General features: G+C 43.2%; 1 protein-coding gene across 1 annotated transcript in view; it reads left to right on the top strand.

Moving 5' to 3' along the window:
• The window catches only part of Znf398 (zinc finger protein 398), a 28,179-nt gene extending 10,101 nt beyond the window's left edge, over positions 1–18,078 (top strand). The window contains exons 3-6 of the mRNA XM_021663223.2: positions 3,802–3,928; positions 4,297–4,410; positions 7,915–8,028; positions 10,321–18,078. Coding sequence (XP_021518898.1) covers positions 3,802–3,928; positions 4,297–4,410; positions 7,915–8,028; positions 10,321–11,477 — 1,512 coding nt within the window. The 3' untranslated portion in view covers positions 11,478–18,078. The remainder of the gene's footprint in view (positions 1–3,801; positions 3,929–4,296; positions 4,411–7,914; positions 8,029–10,320) is intronic.
• The last annotated feature ends 2,049 nt before the right edge of the window (positions 18,079–20,127 follow it).

The following is a 20,127-nucleotide window of genomic DNA, read 5'->3' as shown; positions in this document are numbered from 1 at the left end:
TTGCTTGAAGAGCTCAGAGGAAATTAGTACAAAAAGCTAAAGACTTAGAAGAAAAGATGCTGCAAGGTACTAACGCCATAAAAACTTTACTTGCTATGAACCTAAAACCTCAAGAATTCGAAGTTCCAGTGAAGCAGGGCATGGTGGTACACACCTGTGATCCCAGCACTCTGGGCAGGGAAAGGCAGAGGCAGGCCAATCTCTGTAAGTTCAAGGCCAGCCTGGTCTACAAAGTGAGTCCAGGACAGCCAAGGCTACACAGAGAAACCCTGTCTCGAAAAAACAAAAAAAGAACATCCAATGAGAGAGTGTAGCTTTGGAATCTGGCTTTAGAAATGCTAAAGAGAGCACAGAGCTGAATATGATGGGCATCTCTATGCACTACATTTCTTACATCAAAATCTTGACACCAGTGACGGGATGCTCAGTGGTAGAATACCTCACCTCACATGTAAGATCCTGTGGTCAGCAGTGGGTTTGTAATACAGAAAAGCAAAAAACAAAACAAAACAAAAAACCAAAAAAAAAACCCAACAAAACAAACAAACAAACAAAACACACACCCACACCCCAAGCCCCGAATTCCAGAAAGAATTTTAAGTATTTTTGGAAGAGAAAAAAGACAGTAAAAATCTCAGTGAGCTGGCTGTGGTGACATACCTGTCATTCTAGCACTTGAGAGGTGGGGGTGGGAGGACCGCCAGTCTGGGCTACAGGAGACTCCATCAATTACTAAGTAAATGAATAACAAAATAGAGTAGAGTAACTTGTTAGGTCTTCTAGGAATTAAAATATCCAGAGGCTGAAGTATCAGAATTAAGAGCTAAAAAGAATTCTGTAGCTCAAGTAGAAAATCTTCAAAGAGTCTAGGCTTGGTAGCTCATGCTTAGAAAAAACAGATCATGAATTAGTATGTAAAATAAGTAATATGAGAAATATGTAAAATAAAAATATATAAGATATGTAAAATAAGTGCTACAAAGGAAGAAGTTTATCAGAAATTGTGGCACTTAATTTTATAAATGAAAATAAATTTGAGGGCTGGAGAGATGGTTCAGGGGTTAAACGCAAGGCTCGCAACTAAACACGTAAAAGTTTGGTTCCTAGCACCCATAGCTGTCTCTTTCCCCTACCCCCCAAAAAAGAAAGAAAAGCTAAAATGTGAAAACAGATTAGTATAGTTAGTGAAAATGGAAGTGGAACATTATGTCTAGAAGCAATTTGAAAAGATCAGTGTGAAAAAAATTGTCGGCTTTACAGATGGCATAAGAGTTAGCCAGAAAGGAACTTCAGAGTGTTAGTTAAATAGCAACAGTTGCAAACATTGAAATACAGAAAATGGAAATTGCATTGAAAATGGATAAAAATGAAAATTCTGATCCAAAACAGCAAATAGGTAGTTTGTAGATTTAGGTGACATCATTTTTTTTTTTTCAGTCAGAGAATGAATTGCTGAACTCAAACCAAATATTGAAGGAAACAGTGAAGGATGCTAAAATTTAAGAAGCCAAACTGAAAAAGTATAATTAGAAGTTGGAAAGATACCAAAGAGAAACAGACACAATGGTTGGATGAAAAGCATAGGCTGAATGGATGCATCAGAGAAGAAACATAGTCAAGCCGAAGACAGACTGCAGTGAGTTGCAGGAGACTAGAGAGAGAAAATCTTTTCATGCATACAAATTAAAGAGCCTTCAGGAGAAAGTGGAAATCTTAGAGGCCCATGAAAAGGAATTACTGGGATGGAGAGATGGCTCAGTGGTGTAGAGTACTTGCTGCTTTTCTGAGGCCCCGAGTTTGATGGATTCCCCACACCCACATGAAGTGACTCACAATGACGGGTGACTCCTGCTTCTGGATCTCACACCCTCTTGTGGCCTCCAAGGCACCTGTATTCGTGTGCAGATACACATAAATCTTGAAATGAAAAAAAATTGGAGCCACTTGTGGTAGTACACTCTTTTTTTAATTAAAATTTTTTTTATGTTAGTTAATTATGTTAGTTACTTTGTATCCCAGCTGTATCCCGCTCCCTCATTCCCTCCCAATTCCACCCTCCCTCCGTTATCTCCTCCCTGCCCCTCTCTAAGTCCACTGATGGGGAGGTCCTCCTCCTCTTCTGTCTGACCCTAGCTTATCAGGTCTCTTCAGGACTGGCTGTAATGTCCTCCTGGTAGTACCTTCTTTTAATCCAGCATTTGGGAGACAGAGGCAGGCAGACCTCTGTGACTTCAAAGGCAGCCTGGTTTACATAGTGAGTTCCAGAACAGCCAGAGCTACATAGTGAGACCCAGTTTTGAAGAAAAAAATAAATAAATAAACAAACAAAACAGAACATTTCTTTTAAGACTATAAAGCTAGCCTATCGCACATCCTGGGCCTTCTTTCCCCTATGAAAACAGAAAGTAAGAGAAAGTGGTATGTCTTTGGAAGACATCCAAAGTAAAAGAGTGGGTGAACGTACTCAAAAGTCAAACTACGAGGCAAGTTGATAGTGCATACCTGTAATCCAGTATTTGAGAGACTAAGGAATGAGGAAGAAGAGCTAGACGCCAATCTACGCTATAGAGCTAGACACTTTTGCAGAAATAATCCCAGATACTGTTGAGAAGGGGGCTTTCTCAGCTCTTTCTGCACTCTCTTTAAAAATGACAAGACTTTCTGTGGCCATGGGGACTGGTGCTGACATCAAAGCTTTTCTATTTCTAGATCCTGTATATCAGAAAAGAAGCAAAAACCTAATGGAAATCCTTCCACACCTCCTTTACCCACTGAAGAAACTTGGTTTTGCAAATGATTTGACCAAGTAGAACAGCTATGTAAAACGTGAAGTTGTGTTGTCGAGTGGTAAGATATATAAAGAATATGTGAAGGCTGGCCCTCTTCTGGCATGCAGGCAGAGCACTGTATACAAAATATGTTTAAAAAAGAAGGAAGGAAAGAGGATGTGTGTGTGTGTGTGTGTGTGTGTGTGCAGCTGGGCTTTGCTACTTTGTGGGTTCTTCTTTTCCCGTTCTTTATCACCCACTAACATTAAATACGGGAGAAACAAGGTTAGAGAGGAGAGAGGAAATGGGAAACTCCCTGAACCTAATTTCTTTGCTTTTGCTTTTTCTTTGACCACAGCTACTAACAAACCACAGCCAACTTCCCTAAATGACCAACAGTCCCTCTGAAAAGTTCCCAGAATTCCAAATATCACACAACCACAGAAACTGTCTGTAACTGGCAAAACCATGTTTCTGCTAGAGCACGAGGCAAATCATAATCAGCTGCTCTGGATTGTTTGAAGCAGCCCTAAATCCTCACACTTGGGATTAAAATGAAAACATATAATGTCTTGAGTTTTTGTGTCTTGTTTGTTCAAGACAGGTTTTCTCTGTAGCCCTGGCTGTACTGGAACTCACTCTGTAGACCAGCCTGGCCTTGAACTCAGAGATCTACCTGCCTCTGTCTCCCAAGTTCTGGGATTGAAGGTGTGTGCCACCATGTCCACCTTAGAATATTTTTTAAACTACTTCTATTTGTGTGTGTTGGGACGGGGTGCAAATGCACCATAGTATGTGTTGTGAAGGTCCAAGGAGAACTAGGAGAACACTTCTCTTTTTACCATGGGTTGTGGCAGTTGAACCCAGGTTGCAAGGCTGGATGGCAAGTGCCTTTACTCACTGAGCCATCTCCGTGGCCCTAGGCCACTCCCATTGAGGATGTAAAAACGAAGTGAAATAGCTCATGAGTGGAAGATTATTGAATGACTGAATGCATGGAAGGGACTAACTAACCCTGTGATTATAATTTTAGGTGCCTGTGGCGTTTGATGATGTCTCCATCTACTTTTCCACTCCAGAGTGGGAAAAATTAGAAGAATGGCAGAAGGAACTTTACAAGAATATCATGAAGGGCAACTACGAGTCCCTCATCTCCATGGGTGAGGCCAAGCTGGCACCTTTGAAGGAGGTGCCAGCAGTCCTGAGAGGGCTCAGACAGTTCCTTTTCCTCCAGGGTCCTCATTCTCCCTGTCCTCATACATTTCAGAATCTGGTTTCAAGCCAGAGATGGACAGAGCTAACCCACTATGTGCATTTCCCATACACCACATTTTCTTTTACCTGCTTTTTTGAGTAGCTGTTGTGAATAGTTGGAAATGGATAAGAGGGGGAGAAGTGAAACAGAATCTAAAGGAAATTAATTCCCTGAATGCAGATCTCAAACATTCTGCTGCCATGATGGCAACTGGTTGTCATACTCGCTTACTTCTTTGTCATGCCTGCTTTCTTTCCATTTCTCCTCTCCTAGATTATGCCATGAACCAACCTGATGTTTTATCTCAGATTCAGCCAGAAGGAGAACACACTACAGATGACCAACCAAGGCCAGAAGCAAGTGAGATTCCTGCAGACCCTAGTGAAGGTAAGGAAGAGAAAAAACTATGTACTCTTAAGCTCCTTTTACTGGTCAGAGAGGGGGCTCAGCACAAAGAAAGTGGGTTAGCGGTGTCCAGAGCTGTTCAGTGCTAAAATACTTACACTGTGAGTGTAGGTTTAAATCCTAGAGGGAGCTCGGTGGTCACTTTATCTTTTACCCTTCAGTACCTCATACATGCTGGTGGGGTGCTCTACCACTGAGTGACAGCCCCTCCCTTTTTCTTTTGAGATACATATTTTTCTTTTTCGTATATATTTAGTTCAGTCATTTTTTTTTTTTTGCTGAAAATGATTAAACAGTGTATTTTATTTTCTTAATACTGTTTTTATTGTTTATAATTTTAGCTTGCTTTGGTGATTATCAAGCTAAATATTTACCCAAAAGAGAATGTGATTCATGTAACATAAACCAATCAATATGTAACATTAAGAAAACAAACTCAAAGAACTCAACATACCTTCATACTCACAGCTAAGATATATTACAACAAATGGATATGAAGCAACATCATCAAAAAATACATGGAAGAAGCCGGAGGCAAGCTTCCCAGAGTTCCCTCCCTTTGGTATCTCACAAGGCACATTTAATTCCCCCAGCAGTGACGTGACAGCATATACAAAATTCTATTATAGAAGCTCATTAGATACTCAATGCCTACAGTTCTCTTGGAGTTCTCACATAGGCCTACCCTGCCTACGGTACTCAAATTCCAGATTCCCAAAAGGAAAGCAGGTAGTTAGAGTAAAGCATTCTGTTAGCAGCTGGGGAATAGTAAGATAGTCTTGTCGTTTAGAGAAATTGTTGTACCTATAAAGAACAGTATGCCAGCTCTCTATACCTGCAGGCACTTCCTTCTCAGGATGAGCAGTCTCGGTCTGTGCTGAGTTTCCCTTCTCCCGACATAGGGAAGGAGCCCTGGTTCCTTTCATTGGAGAAGACTACTAACCACTTATTCTAGTTTCATTTCTATTGCTATCAGAAAATGTCCTGACTAAATGCGAATTAGGGGAGAAAGCATTTATTTTAACTTCAGTTTCAGGCAGTAGTCCATCGTTGTGGAGAGGCTGCAGCATGGAGCTTACAGTAGTCAGTTACATCACGTCCATAGTCAAGAGCTGAAAGAAATGAACGAATGCATGTAGGCTCATGTGCTTGCTTTCTTATGCTCAGCTTGATTATTCACTTTACACAGTTCAACATGACCTCAGGCTAACCCAATTTAGACAGTCCCTCATTAAGACTCTTTTTCTAGGTTGTGTCAGATTGACAAAGCTAATCATCACACCCAGTAATCTTAAATATGAATCCAAAATATTAAGTGAAATTATGATGTTTTTCTTTTTCTAAATGGTGTGTATTTTGTAGCTTTGTCCACTGAAAAGATATAAAAGCAATGATGGATTAGCAATTAGCAGCCTTCCTAAGGGACAATAGGCACGCACCATTGTTCCAATCCTTATATTTGTTTATTAAATGCACAGGTCACTGTTTTCAGAATCTTTTAAAAAATAATTTATTTAATTTTATTCTTTGTGCATTGGTATGAAGGTGTCAGAACTGCACTTATGGACAGTTAGAAGCTCCATGTGGATGCTGGGAATTGAACCCGGGTTAAGGCAGTACTCTTAACTACTAAGCCATCTCTCCAGCCCTGTTTTCAGAATCTTGGGAGAGATGTAAATCCCCTTTAGGAGTTAAGGGGTTTTTTTTTTTTTGAAAGAACCCTCCCTGCCAAAAAGGCTTCATCTCATTCATTCATTTCCTCTATATATCTATCTCTATCTTCATATCTATCTATACATAGAGAGAGAAAGAGAGATCTCCTCCTTTTCCTGTCCCTCTCTCCTCCTCTCCCTTCTTTTTTGAGATAGGGTCTCCCTGTGCAGCCTTGGCTGTCCTAGAACACACTCTGTATACCATGCTTGCCTTGAACTCATAGGAATCTGCCTGCCTCTGCTTTTTTAATGCTGGGATTAAAAATTATTAATATTTATTAATATTAATAAAGCATATGCCACATGCTTTACCTTTATTTTTATTTTACATGTGTGGGACTTTTGGCAGATGTTTGTTGATGTACCATATGTGTCAGTGCTCATGGAGGGCAGAAGAGGTCAGGATCCCCTGGAACTGGAGTTACAGATAGTTATGACCTACCATGTGGAAGCTGGAAATTGAACCAGGTCCTCTGGAAGAGCAGCCAGTGCTTTTAACTGCTGAGCCATCTTTCCAGCTCCCTTCAGTGTCCTTCAAATCAGCCAGACACTAGTGGACTATAAATGTACCCACAGCAGAAAGATGGTGAATAGGGCCCAAAGACTCTCTGCTTGGGAAGAGATAGGAAAGTGCAGGTTTCAGCATGGACAGCAACCTGCTTTTCTCATTTCCTTCTGTGATCTGCAAACAAGTCTCGTAAGTTAGGTTCAGCTTTATCTTTGTTCCTTCCTTGATTCTGAATATACATGTATATATAAAGAAGAGGGTGGACATGGCAGTAGGGGCAGGGAATCTTTGTGAGTTTGTGGCTAACCTGGCCTACATGGGGAGTTCCAGGCTAGCCAGGGCTACAAACTGAGAACTTGCCCACCATACCACCAAAAAGAAAGAAAGAAAGAAAGAAAGAAAGAAAGAAAGAAAGAAAGGGGGGGGAGGAGTCAGGGCCATTGAGACAGTGGGTAAAGGTGCCTGCTGCCAAGCCTGATACTTTTGAGTTTTATCCACAGGACCCACATAGTGAAAGGAGGGATCCAACCCCTACAGGTTTGCTCTAAGCTATGCATGCACACACACACACACACACACACACAAATAAATAAAAGTGTAGAGGGGCTGGGGTGTGTGAAGAGAAGGCCCTAAGTGAATAAAATTCTATTCATCAGAAATATGATTTTTTATAGTCATGTTTCACAGGCATTATGGCACAAGCTGGTATTCTCAGCAATACAGGTAGAGTAGGGACAGAGAGATTAGGAATTCAGGGTTATCCTTGACCACATAACAAGTTTGAGGCCAATCTGGGTTACATGAGATCATGTCTCTAGAGAAAAAATAAAATAAAATAAAGAAGTATCAGTAAACAGATCTGGTGGTGCACACATTTAATCCTGGCACTTCAGAAACAGGGGCAGGTAGATATCTGAATTCAGAGCCACCAGAGATACATAGCAAAGCAAAACAAAACAGAAAAAAAAGGAAAAATTAATAATGTCATGTTTAATAAATGAACACGATTCTATTACCTTTTAAAGAGATTTATCTATTATTTTATGTGTATGAATGTTTTCCTGTGTGTATGTATGTGCACTGCGTGTTCAAGAAGGTCAGAAGAGACCATTGGAGCTGCAATTACAGATGACTGTGTGCTAGGAATTGAACCCAGGTTTTCTGCAAAAGCAACAAGTGCCTTAGCCACTGAGCTAGCTCTCCAACACAGTTTTACCTTCTGAATCTAGTCCCTGAAGACCATTCTCTCTTTTTCTCCACAAATAGAGCCTGGCCTTTCAACCTCAGATATTCTGTCTTGGATTAAACAAGAGGAAGAACCTCAGGTTGGAGTTCCCCAGGAGTCTAAAGAGAGTGAGCTCTACAAAGGCACCTATGCTGGTGAGTGATAGAGGGAACAGAGCTCACACCAGGAGAGACTGAATAATGCAGCTGAAAAGGTGCTAGAAAGACAAGGAACAGAGAGGAAGAAAAGAAAGATATGGTTAGCCAAGTTAATAATGAAACCAAAAGGCCACCTAGATAAATTTAAAGTAGTAAACACACTTTTGAAAACATTAGTGCGTGGGGAGGCACATGCAGAGATCCAAGGACAACTTCTTGTGGAATTTGGTTTTCCTCTTCTGCCGTGTGGGTCTCAGAGACTGAACACAGGTTGCTAAGCTTGATGACAAACATGTTTACCAACTAAGCCATCTCAGCAGCCCAGAAACCTTGCTCTTAATGTAAAGACAAATTAGAACTATTTGGGCTAGGTATATCAATGATAAAAAAGTGTGGTACATGCACAAAGCCCTAGGTTTAACCTCTAGTACCATATTTTAAAAAGAAAACCAGGATTGTCAGGGGAAAAATAATGAGTATATATAAGTGAGTGAAAAATGTGAGAGTTAGAAAAGCAGCATTTGAAGATTACTTCGAAAAGATGGCTAGAACAGAGCCAGGTGTGGTGGCCTGTAATCACAGCACTCAGGAGGCGGAAGCAAGAAGATTGTCTGGTCTACCTAGTAAACTTTAACCAATCAGGTTTATACAGCAAGATTCTGTCTCAGTAATTAATCAGTCAAAATAGAATTGAACATAGGGAGTCAGGTAGAGAGAAACAGGCACTAGAAATGAAAGTGTTAGTGGGACACAATGGAACATTTCTGTAATCCCAGCACTTGGGAAGGCAGAGGCAGATGGATCTCTGTGAATTTGAGGCCAGCCTGGTCTACAAAGCAAGTCCAAGACAGCCAAGGCTACACAGAGAAACCCTGTCTCAAAAAACAAACAAACAACAACAAAAAAAAAAAAAAAAAAGGAAAGAGAGAGATGAAAATACTGGAGAAATGCAGTGGGTGCAATGGGAATATTAAGAGCCTCTCCTCAATAAAAAGAAAAATTGATAGGCAAAGAAACATATGTGTTCTTGTATAGGACCAACTGTGATTTACCTCTTGAATTATAAGAGAATCCTGGCCAATGAGGTGGCTGTAGTGGATAAAGACACCTGTGCCAAGCGTGACCATCTAAGTTTGATTTCCCAGGACTCACACGGTGAAAGCAGAGAACCAGTTCCTACATCTGACCTCTGCATTTGCAGTATGGCATGCACATGTTCTCCTCCACAAGATAAATAGTGTAATTTATAGGAGAGACTGTGAAGACCAGAAGGGACTCAGTTGTTTATACAGCTCAATAGAATCTGGCGGTTCTATTAAGGTACTCCTTTTTGGACGTACAGCCACTGATCTGCCTGAAGCCTCAGAGGGACAAGTGACCTTTACTCAGTTAGGAAGCTGCCCTCTCCCTCTTTTAGTTGGAGAGCAGGTGTTCTCTTGTTTTTTAGTATGTTTTGTGCCATGTGTTCCTTTAGACTCTGGGAAGTGTGCCTGGGAAATATCACAGTTTACGATCTGTAGAAAATTTACACCACAGTCATACACACCAATCTAGGCATGTCTGTTGTTAGATGCAAGAGTGAGCAGGTGGATGGCTTACAACACTTGAGTCAGTCTTCATTTAGGTACTCAGATAATTCGTAACCAAGGATGTGAAGAGCCAACCTGTAGTCCCAGCCCCTGAGACGCTCCAGGCTAGACTCAGCTATGTAACAAGTTTGGGGCTAGCCTGGGTTACAAGAAACCCATCTCACCCCTGCCCCCACCACTTCCCTAGTGAGCAAGTCTGAGGACAGAATGGGCTTAAAAGACCGACTAGTTTGATTTGACTATGACTTAGGAAGACAGAAAGAGAAAGGAGACAACTTGGAATAGGGAAGACAGAATGACCAGAGATGCAAAGAGGTGGGAATATGTTCTTATTTCTGGGAAGATAGAGTCAGCCAACTTCAAGAAAGGGCTTATCTCGTAGAATGTAGAATAAAGAGGTTATTTTAGGCCCCGCCACACCAGCAACAGAGAAAGTTACTGATAAGATGGAAACATAAAGAAAATAATGTGGGGAAGATTGGTGCCAAGGTTATCCTTTTCAAAAATGGGTCATCAAAGCACAGTCTTGTATTTGTGATGATTTGCCACACAGCCTGCAGGTTTGGCATTAGCAATGTGCCCTGCCTGGAGCCTGTCTGAGCAGTCAGCTGCTTAGAGCAGGCTGCTTGAGCAGGGCAGGAGTGTGCGAGGTCCCGGGAGATGGCTGTTGGCAGGTGTAACTCTGAGTCCCCTCTTTCAGATGAAGAACTTGTCATCAAAGCTGAAGACCTTGCTAGAGCCTCCTTGTGCCCTGAAGTTCCGGTAGCCTTCTCTGCTCCTCTACCAGCTGCAGCCAAGGATGCGTTTTCAGATGTAGCTTTCAAAAGCCAGCAGTGTACACCCCTGACACCTTTTGGACGTCCAGCCACTGACCTGCCTGAGGCCTCAGAGGGACAAGTGACCTTTACTCAGTTAGGAAGCTACCCTCTCCCTCCTCCGGTTGGAGAGCAGGTGTTCTCCTGCCACCACTGTGGCAAGAGTCTCAGTCAAGACATGTTGATGACACACCAGTGTAGCCACGCCGCTGACCACCCCTTACCCTGTGCCCAGTGCCCCAAGCACTTTTCCCCGCAGGCAGATCTTGGTAGCACCTCCCAGGATCATGCCAATGAGACACCGCCCACCTGCCCACACTGTGCTCGGACCTTCACTCACCCCTCCCGACTTACATACCACCTTCGCGTCCACAACAGCACTGAGCGCCCTTTTCCCTGTCCTGATTGTCCCAAGCGCTTCGCTGACCAGGCTCGACTCACTAGCCATAGGCGAGCTCATGCTAGTGAGAGGCCCTTCCGGTGCCCGCAGTGTGGTCGTAGCTTCAGCCTGAAGATCAGTCTCCTGCTGCACCAGAGAGGGCACGCGCAGGAGCGCCCCTTCTCCTGCCCTCAGTGTGGCATTGACTTCAATGGCCACTCGGCACTGATTCGCCACCAGATGATCCACACGGGCGAACGGCCCTACCCCTGCACAGACTGCAGCAAGAGCTTCATGCGTAAGGAACATTTGCTAAACCACCGGAGGCTGCACACAGGTGAGCGGCCCTTCCAGTGTGCTCACTGCGGCAAGAGCTTCATCCGCAAGCACCACCTCATGAAGCACCAGCGCATCCACACGGGCGAGCGGCCCTACCCCTGCGCAGTGTGCGGAAGGAGCTTCCGCTACAAGCAGACGCTCAAGGACCACCTGCGGACCGGTCACAGTGGAGGCTGTGCGGGTGATAGGGACCCTTCCGCACAGCCACCAGACCCACCTGGTCCACTCTTAACTGCCCTGGAAACCTCTGGCCTAGGCGTTAGCACTGAAGGTCTAGAGTCTAGTCAGTGGTATGGGGAAGGGAATGGAGGGGTGGTTTTGTAAATCTGTGGTCCATTGGTTATTTATGTTCGTAGCAGAGCAGAAAGTCCAGGAGGAAGCCCACAAGCTCCACAAACCATAGGAATTATTATCTGGTACATAAAAGAACTTGAGGTCCACACTTAATTACAGACATGCTTGTGCTTTGGAAGCCCACAGCAGTCCAAGAATACCATATTTTGAAAACTGGAAGCGAGTCCAGCACCCCCATCTTTTAAATAACACAAATGCAGGGTTGGAAAGCAAGGTTTAGCTTCTGATCATCCTATTCTGTCAGGGTGGCTGTCAGGGTAGCAGAGTGAAAGTAGGGTGCCTCTCGATAGGGACAGGCACATAGGAAGAGCCCCAAAACCTTGAAGCCATCAGGAGACATGAGAGCGCCCAGAGCTGTTCTCGGATTCCTCCGTGGTGAGATGATTGTTGGGAGAACATGCTTTAGCTGCTTGTTATTGTGTGTCTCTGAAACCAGCTAAGCTCTGTTTATTCCTGTGTGGTCACCTTTCCCTGGAACATGACTGAGGCTGTGTTCCTAGGCCTAGGTTCTGTCTGCTAATACATTTTGTTTAATGTTGGTGAACAAGAAATCTGACTAATAGCTTATTTAAGGGGACAGTTCTTAGCTTTTCTTGGCTTGATTTGAAACATTCAGACTCTTGTTGCAACTGTTAAGAGGGTAGAGAACTTCACCACAGCCCTGGTTAGATACTTAGGAGGAGCGTTTTCTCTCCAGTTTTAGATGCTAAAGATCCCAGAGATCCCAGCCACAACAGTGATAGCATGGTCTAAAATTTTATATTAACTCATCCCTTATCAACCAGCTTGTGTCTGGTTTTTCCTTTTCTGGTGTTTGATTTTCTTTCTCTCTCTGTCTTTTGAGAGAGGGTTTCCCTGTATATACTGGCCTGGAACTTGCTTTGTAGACCAGGCTGGCCTTGGACTCACAGAGATCTGCCTGCCTCTTCCTCATGTTCTGGGTGCACCACCACACCCAACCTGATTTTCTTTACAGTCCTTATTAGCAAAGATCATTGCACTTTGTCAAGGCACAAACACTTTAGAAAGTGCCACTGAGCTCAGGGCTTTTGCTCCCTGGTAGTGTGATGGCAGTATTGTAATGTAACACTCCTGAGGAGAAGATCTGCACCCCTGACTGCCCCCGCTTCACTGGCAGTGAACAGACTGAGACCCTTCTTCAGCCACTGAGAGCTAAGCATCGTATCTGTCTTACTTGTGTGGTGTTTTTAGACAGGGTTTCACTGTGTAGTCCTGGCTGGCCTGGAACTCAGAGATCTGCCTCCTCTACATCCAGAATGCTAAGCTGTCATGTCCAGCCACCTGTTGTACTTTGAGGGGCCATGGCTAACATATGTTCTTTTCTTGGGCTTGTTTAGTCATCTGAGTATCTGAACCTAAGAGTTTATGCAACCAGGTCTGTGTCCTCTTCCTTTTTCAACTCTCACATTTTTATCACCAAAATGAGGCTGTTGAAAGAAATGGTGAGCCTCTAAAAACTTTTAAAAAGAAAGAAAAATCTTGTGATATAGTTCTTCTCTGACAAAATCTTGTTCTTCCTTTGGCTTCTGTCTGGACAAAGCCAAATGAGACAGAAAACCAAAGCAGAGAAAATCATGTAGAAAACTGGTGGAAATCAGCTTGCCTTGTTGTTCTGCACCTAGTGGGTCCTGAAGTAGACAGAGGATGAAGCCTACATTTAGGACAGAAGCTGTTTATTCCCACGCCCCTTTGTTACTCCAGAGTAGTCTATGATGTTTAGAATAAGATGTGGAACTGTTCAGACAGGACACTTTCAGGATAGGAAGGGGATGCTTCCCCCTTATTACTTATTGAAGGCCCAACCTTCAATCTGCAGAGTTAATGTAACTATGGTATGGAATGACATTTGCCTAGCTAATGTGCTCTTGGCAAAGTTCTGCCCGAACTTTGTTGCTTTCGAGGATTGTCACACATACACTGTTTTGTGACATTCTTAACACCAAGGACCCTGGGAGACATAAGAAGTGTGTGTGAGACCTGACCTGCTGTTGTAGCTTTCAGCCTGAGGCACTGAAAATGCCTCGGGACAGGCAAAACCCGATGGCTGCATCGAAGTGTATTGGGATAAAGAGCTTAGCCAGAATCTGCACCATCCACAGGAGAACATGGAATTTCTGAAATTCAAAAGCTGGGGTTCCAGCTTAATTAATGACCCTCTAGGGACTTGAATGTGGGATTTGCGCCTGAAAAGGAAAAGAATCAGCATTATCCTCAGAGTGAGGGGCTGAAGGAGAGATACCTACTGAACCTGTGATGTGGGGCTAGACAACACCTAAAATTCATCTGAACCCAATAGATTTGCCAAGTACCAAATGGTTAACAATGGAAGGCCTTGTGCCAGAGTGCTGCAGATGCATCCCATTGTCTGTTCTGGAAGGAGCCATAGCCAGCAGGGATCTAAACTGGCCCAAAGCGAATGTAGTTCAAATGCTAACCAAACGAGAGCCATAAAACCACCAGGTGGTAGTGGTGCATGACCATTGCCAGCCCTCAGGAGGCAGAGGCAGGAGGATCTCTGAGTTCAAGCACAGCTCGGTCTACAGAGAGAGTTCCAGGACAGCCAGGGCTACACAGGGAAATTCTGTCTTGAAAAACAAAAGCTCCATAACACCAAATAAAACAAAATGTGCAGGGCCATCCCAGAACCACAGAAGCATGCGGGATCCTACTCACTAGTCCGGCTCAAAGCAGGGACTCACCTGTTGTGTAGTCAATTCTTTTCATTCACCAGTCTCTTATCAAGTAGAACCCATTTGTTGTCAAAGATTCAGAAGTGGCTCATTGGAAAATGTATCATCCAACAGAAATCGTTAGCAAGTAAAATCTCTTTGCCTCCTAGTGCCTTGAGAGAAACTATACATTTAACCCTGCAGTTGAAGGGGCACCTGGGGTCTGGGGCTAATGACCAGTCCTTGTAGAGAAGGGGAAACGCCAGAAGTATTCTACTGATCTGTCTGCCCCCTAGATGATGGCACAAAAGATTCCTCAGAGTGCCCCCAGGCGTTGGCACCAACCAGATTTACTCTGCTTGCTAGATTCATTGTGGACCTTGGATGAGCCTCTGGTTCAGCCCCAGATATGAAAATAAATGTAAGTTGGTTAATTGTTTAGAAAGTAAAATATGATTGATCCCTTCCTGCTGGGCATTTGATAATGGACACACCTTAGTCATGAACTCTAGAGAGAGCTATGTTCTACATCACTTCCCTCATTAATAAACTCTACAAAGTTTCTGGTAGGAGCTCCCCTGGGAGCCTCTTGAGGTCATATCTATCTCAGCCAGGCCCTGTAGCTTATGAGACAATAGCAAATACTCTCTCAGTCCCCAAAAGTCTCACTGACAAAAAAGTACCTAAATTCCTTTATCCATTTCAATGGGTTAGAAAGCCCAAGTTTATGTCGTATTTCTGGAGAGGTACAAGAGACTCGACTCCTCTTATGCTTTAGCTTCTTAGACAACAAAAGCAGCCTCTGCAGTTGCCTGAGTAGCAAACAAGGCCTTTCCGATGAGGACATGATGTTGCTATTACATATATGTATCTGTTTGAGTGGGTATTTCTGACTTAATTTCACTCTGGTCTCTTCAGCAAAGGGGCAGCCTCTTATTCTGTGGGGTGTGTACATCATTCTAGTCTTTTGGCAAGCTTCAGACTTCTACAAACACAATAATTAGGAGTTCAATATTAGGGACTGGGGTGATATTTCAGTAAAGTCCTTGCCATGCAAGCGTGAATATTTGAGTCTAAGCCAGGACCAATGCCATAGGCTTGAATCCCAGCACTGGGAAAGCTCTTGCTGGCCTGTCGGCATAGCCTGATTGCTAAACCTTAGGTCAGTGAAAGACCCTGTCTCAAAGAACAAAGTCAGTGGCTCCTGAGCAATGACTCCCAAAGTCCTCTGGTCTCCACATGAAGATGTACACACATATACACACATGGTCAGATTGATTGAGGGGTGGGGTTAAAAAGAATGCAGGGACTTAATGGTTCACGCATTAGTACAGTATTAATGTAATGGCTAGGAGGAGGACTTCTGATGTCAGATCTAATTCAAGTCTCAAGTAATATAGCATTATTTTACCTTCTGAAGATTTTTGTTTATCTGTAAGGTATCTCAGAGGTGTTAGAGCTTAAGAACGCACAGAACCAACCTGAAAGGTGATCACAAAGCCAGGTTGAACTGGGTATGTCAAGTGTTAAGAACCAAATGTTTGGCCAGGTGTGATGGCTCACACCTATTAACCTGGCACTTGGGAAGCTGGGGCAGGAGGATTGCTGAGAATTTAAGACCAGTCTATGCTACATAGGAAAACCTGTTTTTAAAAGGGGGAGGAGACAAGAGCCAGAGAGATGGCTCATTGTTAAGAAGAGCACTTGCTGCTTTTTTCAGAGAACCTGTGTTCAGTTCCCAGCATGCACATGGTGGCTTTCAATTTTAACTCCAGTTTCAAGAGAACGAATGCCTTCCTCTGGTCTCTGCAGCCACCAGACATGCAAGTGATACACATATGTACATTTTGGCAAAACATTCATACACATAAAAATAACACCTCTTTTTTTAAAAAGACTGTTCCACAGAAGTACATGACTGCTGGCTGGCTCAGCCTTTTGTTACCATCTTTTGCATATATTTAGTATGATCTCTTACTGATTTTTTTTTACACTTACCAGCCTACATAAGTTTCTGATGCCATAACCCCATATGGCTCTGATTCTCTCTTGATTTTTTTTCTCCTGTTCCTCTTTTTAAAATATTTTTAGGTTTTATTTTATGTGTCAGTGTTTTGCTTGTATGTATGTATACCATGTACATGTCTGGTGCCGCAGAGATCAGAAGAGGGTATTAGATCCCCTAGAATTGGAGGTATGGATGGTTGTGAGCCATCATGTGGATGCTGAGAATCGAACCTGGGTCCATTGAAAAAGCAACAAGTGCTCTAAGTCACTGAATTAAAAAATATATATATTGTTATTTTTTGTTTGTTCTTTTGAGTCAAGGTCTATGTAGGTCTTGCTGGCTTGGAACTCAAGATATAGACCAGGCTGGCCTTGAACACATAGAGATCTGAATGCCTCTGCCTCCCAAGTGCCAGGATTAAAGACTTGTGCCACAATGCCTGGCTTAAAACAAAGATTTATTTTTAAAAATTCTTCTCTTATATATTACACCCCAAAGGCAGTTTCTTCTTCCTTCTTCCCTGCCAGTCCCCATCATCACCCTAACCCCCACCCCCATCACTCCTCCTCTCTTTCTCTTCAGAAATGGGCAGGCCTCCCAGGGCTATCAACCAAACACGGCATATCAAGCTGCAATAAAACCCGGAGCCCCCCCTCAGCAGAAGGAAAAGGCTTCCAAAGAGTCCATTCCGTTGTTAGGAGTCCTACAAGAAGATCAGCATACACAACTATAACAACAAGGTTCCCTGATTATCAGTTCAGTCTTGGAGGCCCCGTAAGCCCAGTCGGTTCTGTGGGTAATGCAAAGAATTCTTTACAGGAGTCTTTTAAATATTTCTCAGTTTTTCTTGGTTTAGATTCTATACTGTGAAATCTGGCCCAGCTCCTCTTCCCATGACCATCCTAGGTCAGTCAGCTGCAGTCAGCAATAAAACTCCTCTGGCCCCTGCACCAGGATTCGTGGACCTGCTGTTCAGGAACGGGAACAGTATTTAAGTGCTGCCAGAGGGGACAGAATCTGTTTAATGTCCATTGAGGTTTCTTCTACTTCACAAGCAGTTATCTAAGGCCAAAGCTTAATGTCCTTGCTCAGAGAACAAGAGGAAGATGCTGCTTGTCTTTTGAAAGAAGACATTTGTCACTGTCCTAGTCAAGGGAGGGAGGGTATTCTTTTCTGTCCCTGCTCTCATTTTTGTTTATTTGTTTGTTTATTGAGAACAGAGTCTCACTGTGTAACTGAGGTTGGCTTCAAACTCACAATCTTGTCTCAGCTTCCCTAGTGATGGGATGACAGATGAGGGCCACCATGCCTGGCTCTTCCATTCCCCAACCCCACACCTCCTCCTTTGTCCTTTTGCTTTTTGAGATAGTATTTCATGTATTCCAGGCTGACTGCAAACATGGTATGTAGCCTAGATAGATTACTTTGATATTCCTGAATCCCCTTGGTTTTGTGGAGTGCCAGAGTTCTTTCCAGAGCTTTCTGCAGGTTAGGCAAGTACTCTACCAACAGAGCTACATCCCCTAGCCTCTTTAAAAACAAACAAACAACAACAACAACAAAAACTAAATGTGTAGCCCAGGCTGGCTTTGCACTCCAGATCCTCCTGCCTCTGCCTCCTTCAGCAAATTCTACTAGCTAGTGCCACCAAAACTGTCTAGCCTCTTCTTTTTAAAGAATTCACCACAGTCATATACATACAATAGCCTTAGTCAGCTTGATCATTTAAGTGTCCCTCTATATCATGCCTCAGACCAGCAAGGAAGGCAGAACAATCCAGCCTCATCAGAACAGACCCCAAAGCAGTGCATCAGTAAGTGTTAAAGTTAGTCAAGTTATATTCTAAAAAAAGGGCTTCATAAATCTCACTGAACTATGCGGGTTTATGCTTATTAGCAAAGCAGTATTTATAGTAAAATCTTGAAATTGTCCTAAAAATGTGGCTGGAGAGATGGTTGAGGAGTGAAGAGCACCTGCTGCTCTTGTAGAGGACCAGAGTTTTGTTCCTAGCAGCCATGTTGGGTGCTCAGAACTTCCTGTAACAATAACTCCAGGGTTGCAACTTTCGCAAGAAAACTTTTGGTTGGTTGGTTGGTTAGTTCTGGTTTTTTGTTTTGTTTTCGAGACACGGTTTCCCTGAGAAGCCCTGGGTGTCCTGGCATTCACTCTGTGTACCAGGCTGGTCTGGAACTCAGAGATCCTCCTGCCTTTGCCTCCTGAGTGCACGGGTTAAAGTCATGCTTTGCTGACTCCACCAGCCAGCAAGAAAACTTTTAAAGACAGGGCCTCATGTAGCCCAGCGTGTCCTTGAACTTGACAGAGAGCTAAAGAGGACCTTGAACTCCTGATATTACTGTCTCCTTCTCCCAAGTGGGGATTATAGGCCTTTACTACCATACTTTATACCTCATACATAGTATTCATAAACATAAATGTATGGAGAGTAACAGGTCAGGAAGGTGGCAGGCACATTCTTGGAGACTTGGTTTTGTTTAACTAATCCAAACAATTAAAATTAAGGATGTGTAAGAACTAATATATGCTAGTCAGTTCTTGGCTTCTAGTTTATAATTTAAAAAATTAAGAATAGCATAAGAAATGCAGTGTTTACTAGCTAACCTCAGTGAATACACAGAAGAATAAATACAGTTACCAAGGACAATTAAACCATGCTTATATTATTAGCCGGGAGGATTTAGAATTTTCATTTTCTCTTATGATCTCGTGAGGCAAGGACAAGGATTGTAAATGACATCTGCACTAGTTTATTCTTGGCTGAACATAAGAATGACCTGGAGGCTTAAGAGATCCTTAAAAGCCAGGGCCCACTCTAGAATGGATTCACTGCTCTGTGACAGAGAATGGATTTTTTTTTTCAAGTTCCCTCAAGTGACTGCAGAGTGCTATGAGAATTAGAAGATTCCGGAACAAGAAAGTTAGGTATTGGACTGGAAATAGCCTAAGTGAGCTTGCTTTCCTGGAGCAGAGAGTAGGGATTACCAAACAATAAAGGACTTTGACTCCATAGCAGAAAGCCATAATTTAATGGTCTATGGCCACGCACATGCCAGTAAGGAGCCATGTTTCCTAATCACTAACCATCTTGGCCTTTTTCTGGATTGTTTGTTTATTTGGTTGGTTGGTTTTGCTGTTGTTTTTTTGAGACTGGCTCACGGGTAGCCTAGGCTAGACTTGAGTTCTTGATCTTCCTGCCTCAGCTTCCAGAGTGCTGAGATTCTAAGTGTTTAATATCACACGTGGAAAGCCTACTTGTCAAACCAGGCACAGGACCATATCAAGACAGAAATCTGTTATCCTGTTTATTTAGCTGAGAGTAAGCCTAGACATTTCCTTTATCAAGTAAAGCCCCACCTGCCTGTCTCCAGAGTTCTGGGATTCAAGGCTCACACCACCATGTTGGCAAAGGCGTTCCTACTGTGTCTAATTTTTCAACATTAAAATGGACTAGCACACCCTCATTTATTTATAATATGGGAGGCTGGGGAAGCTTTAGGAAATGGGAGATAACCGAAATTTATGAGTTCCCTCTCTTGTACTCTCCTGCATTCATTATTTCAAATACACTGTCCAGAGCACTAGCTATAGAAGTTTTAGGAGAGAAGATGGAAAACAGTCAATGCTCACCTGACAGATGAAGGGCCAGGCCTGAAGCTCTCTCTCGTAAAAAGTGTACATTAGTTATGACACTTTCACTGGTTGCCCATTTGGCTCCTCGGGGAGCTAGCTCATGGTGAACCAGTGGTTGCTAGAGACTCCTCTAACAAATGACCGGACATCCCAGTGCAGGCCATCTTGCCACCTGGAGTATTTCAGCCTCTTCAGTCCCTTAGGCGTTGGAGGCCCGTTAGGGGCCCATAACCAATGTAGCTCCAGAAGCTCCCCTTCCTGCCCTCGTTCTTCT

Source organism: Meriones unguiculatus, chromosome 3 (genome assembly GCF_030254825.1).
Source record: "Meriones unguiculatus strain TT.TT164.6M chromosome 3, Bangor_MerUng_6.1, whole genome shotgun sequence".
In the NCBI taxonomy this organism is placed as follows: Eukaryota; Metazoa; Chordata; class Mammalia; order Rodentia; family Muridae; genus Meriones; species Meriones unguiculatus.
Note: the sequence above shows the minus strand (reverse complement) of the source record. Positions and strands in the feature narration are given on the sequence as shown.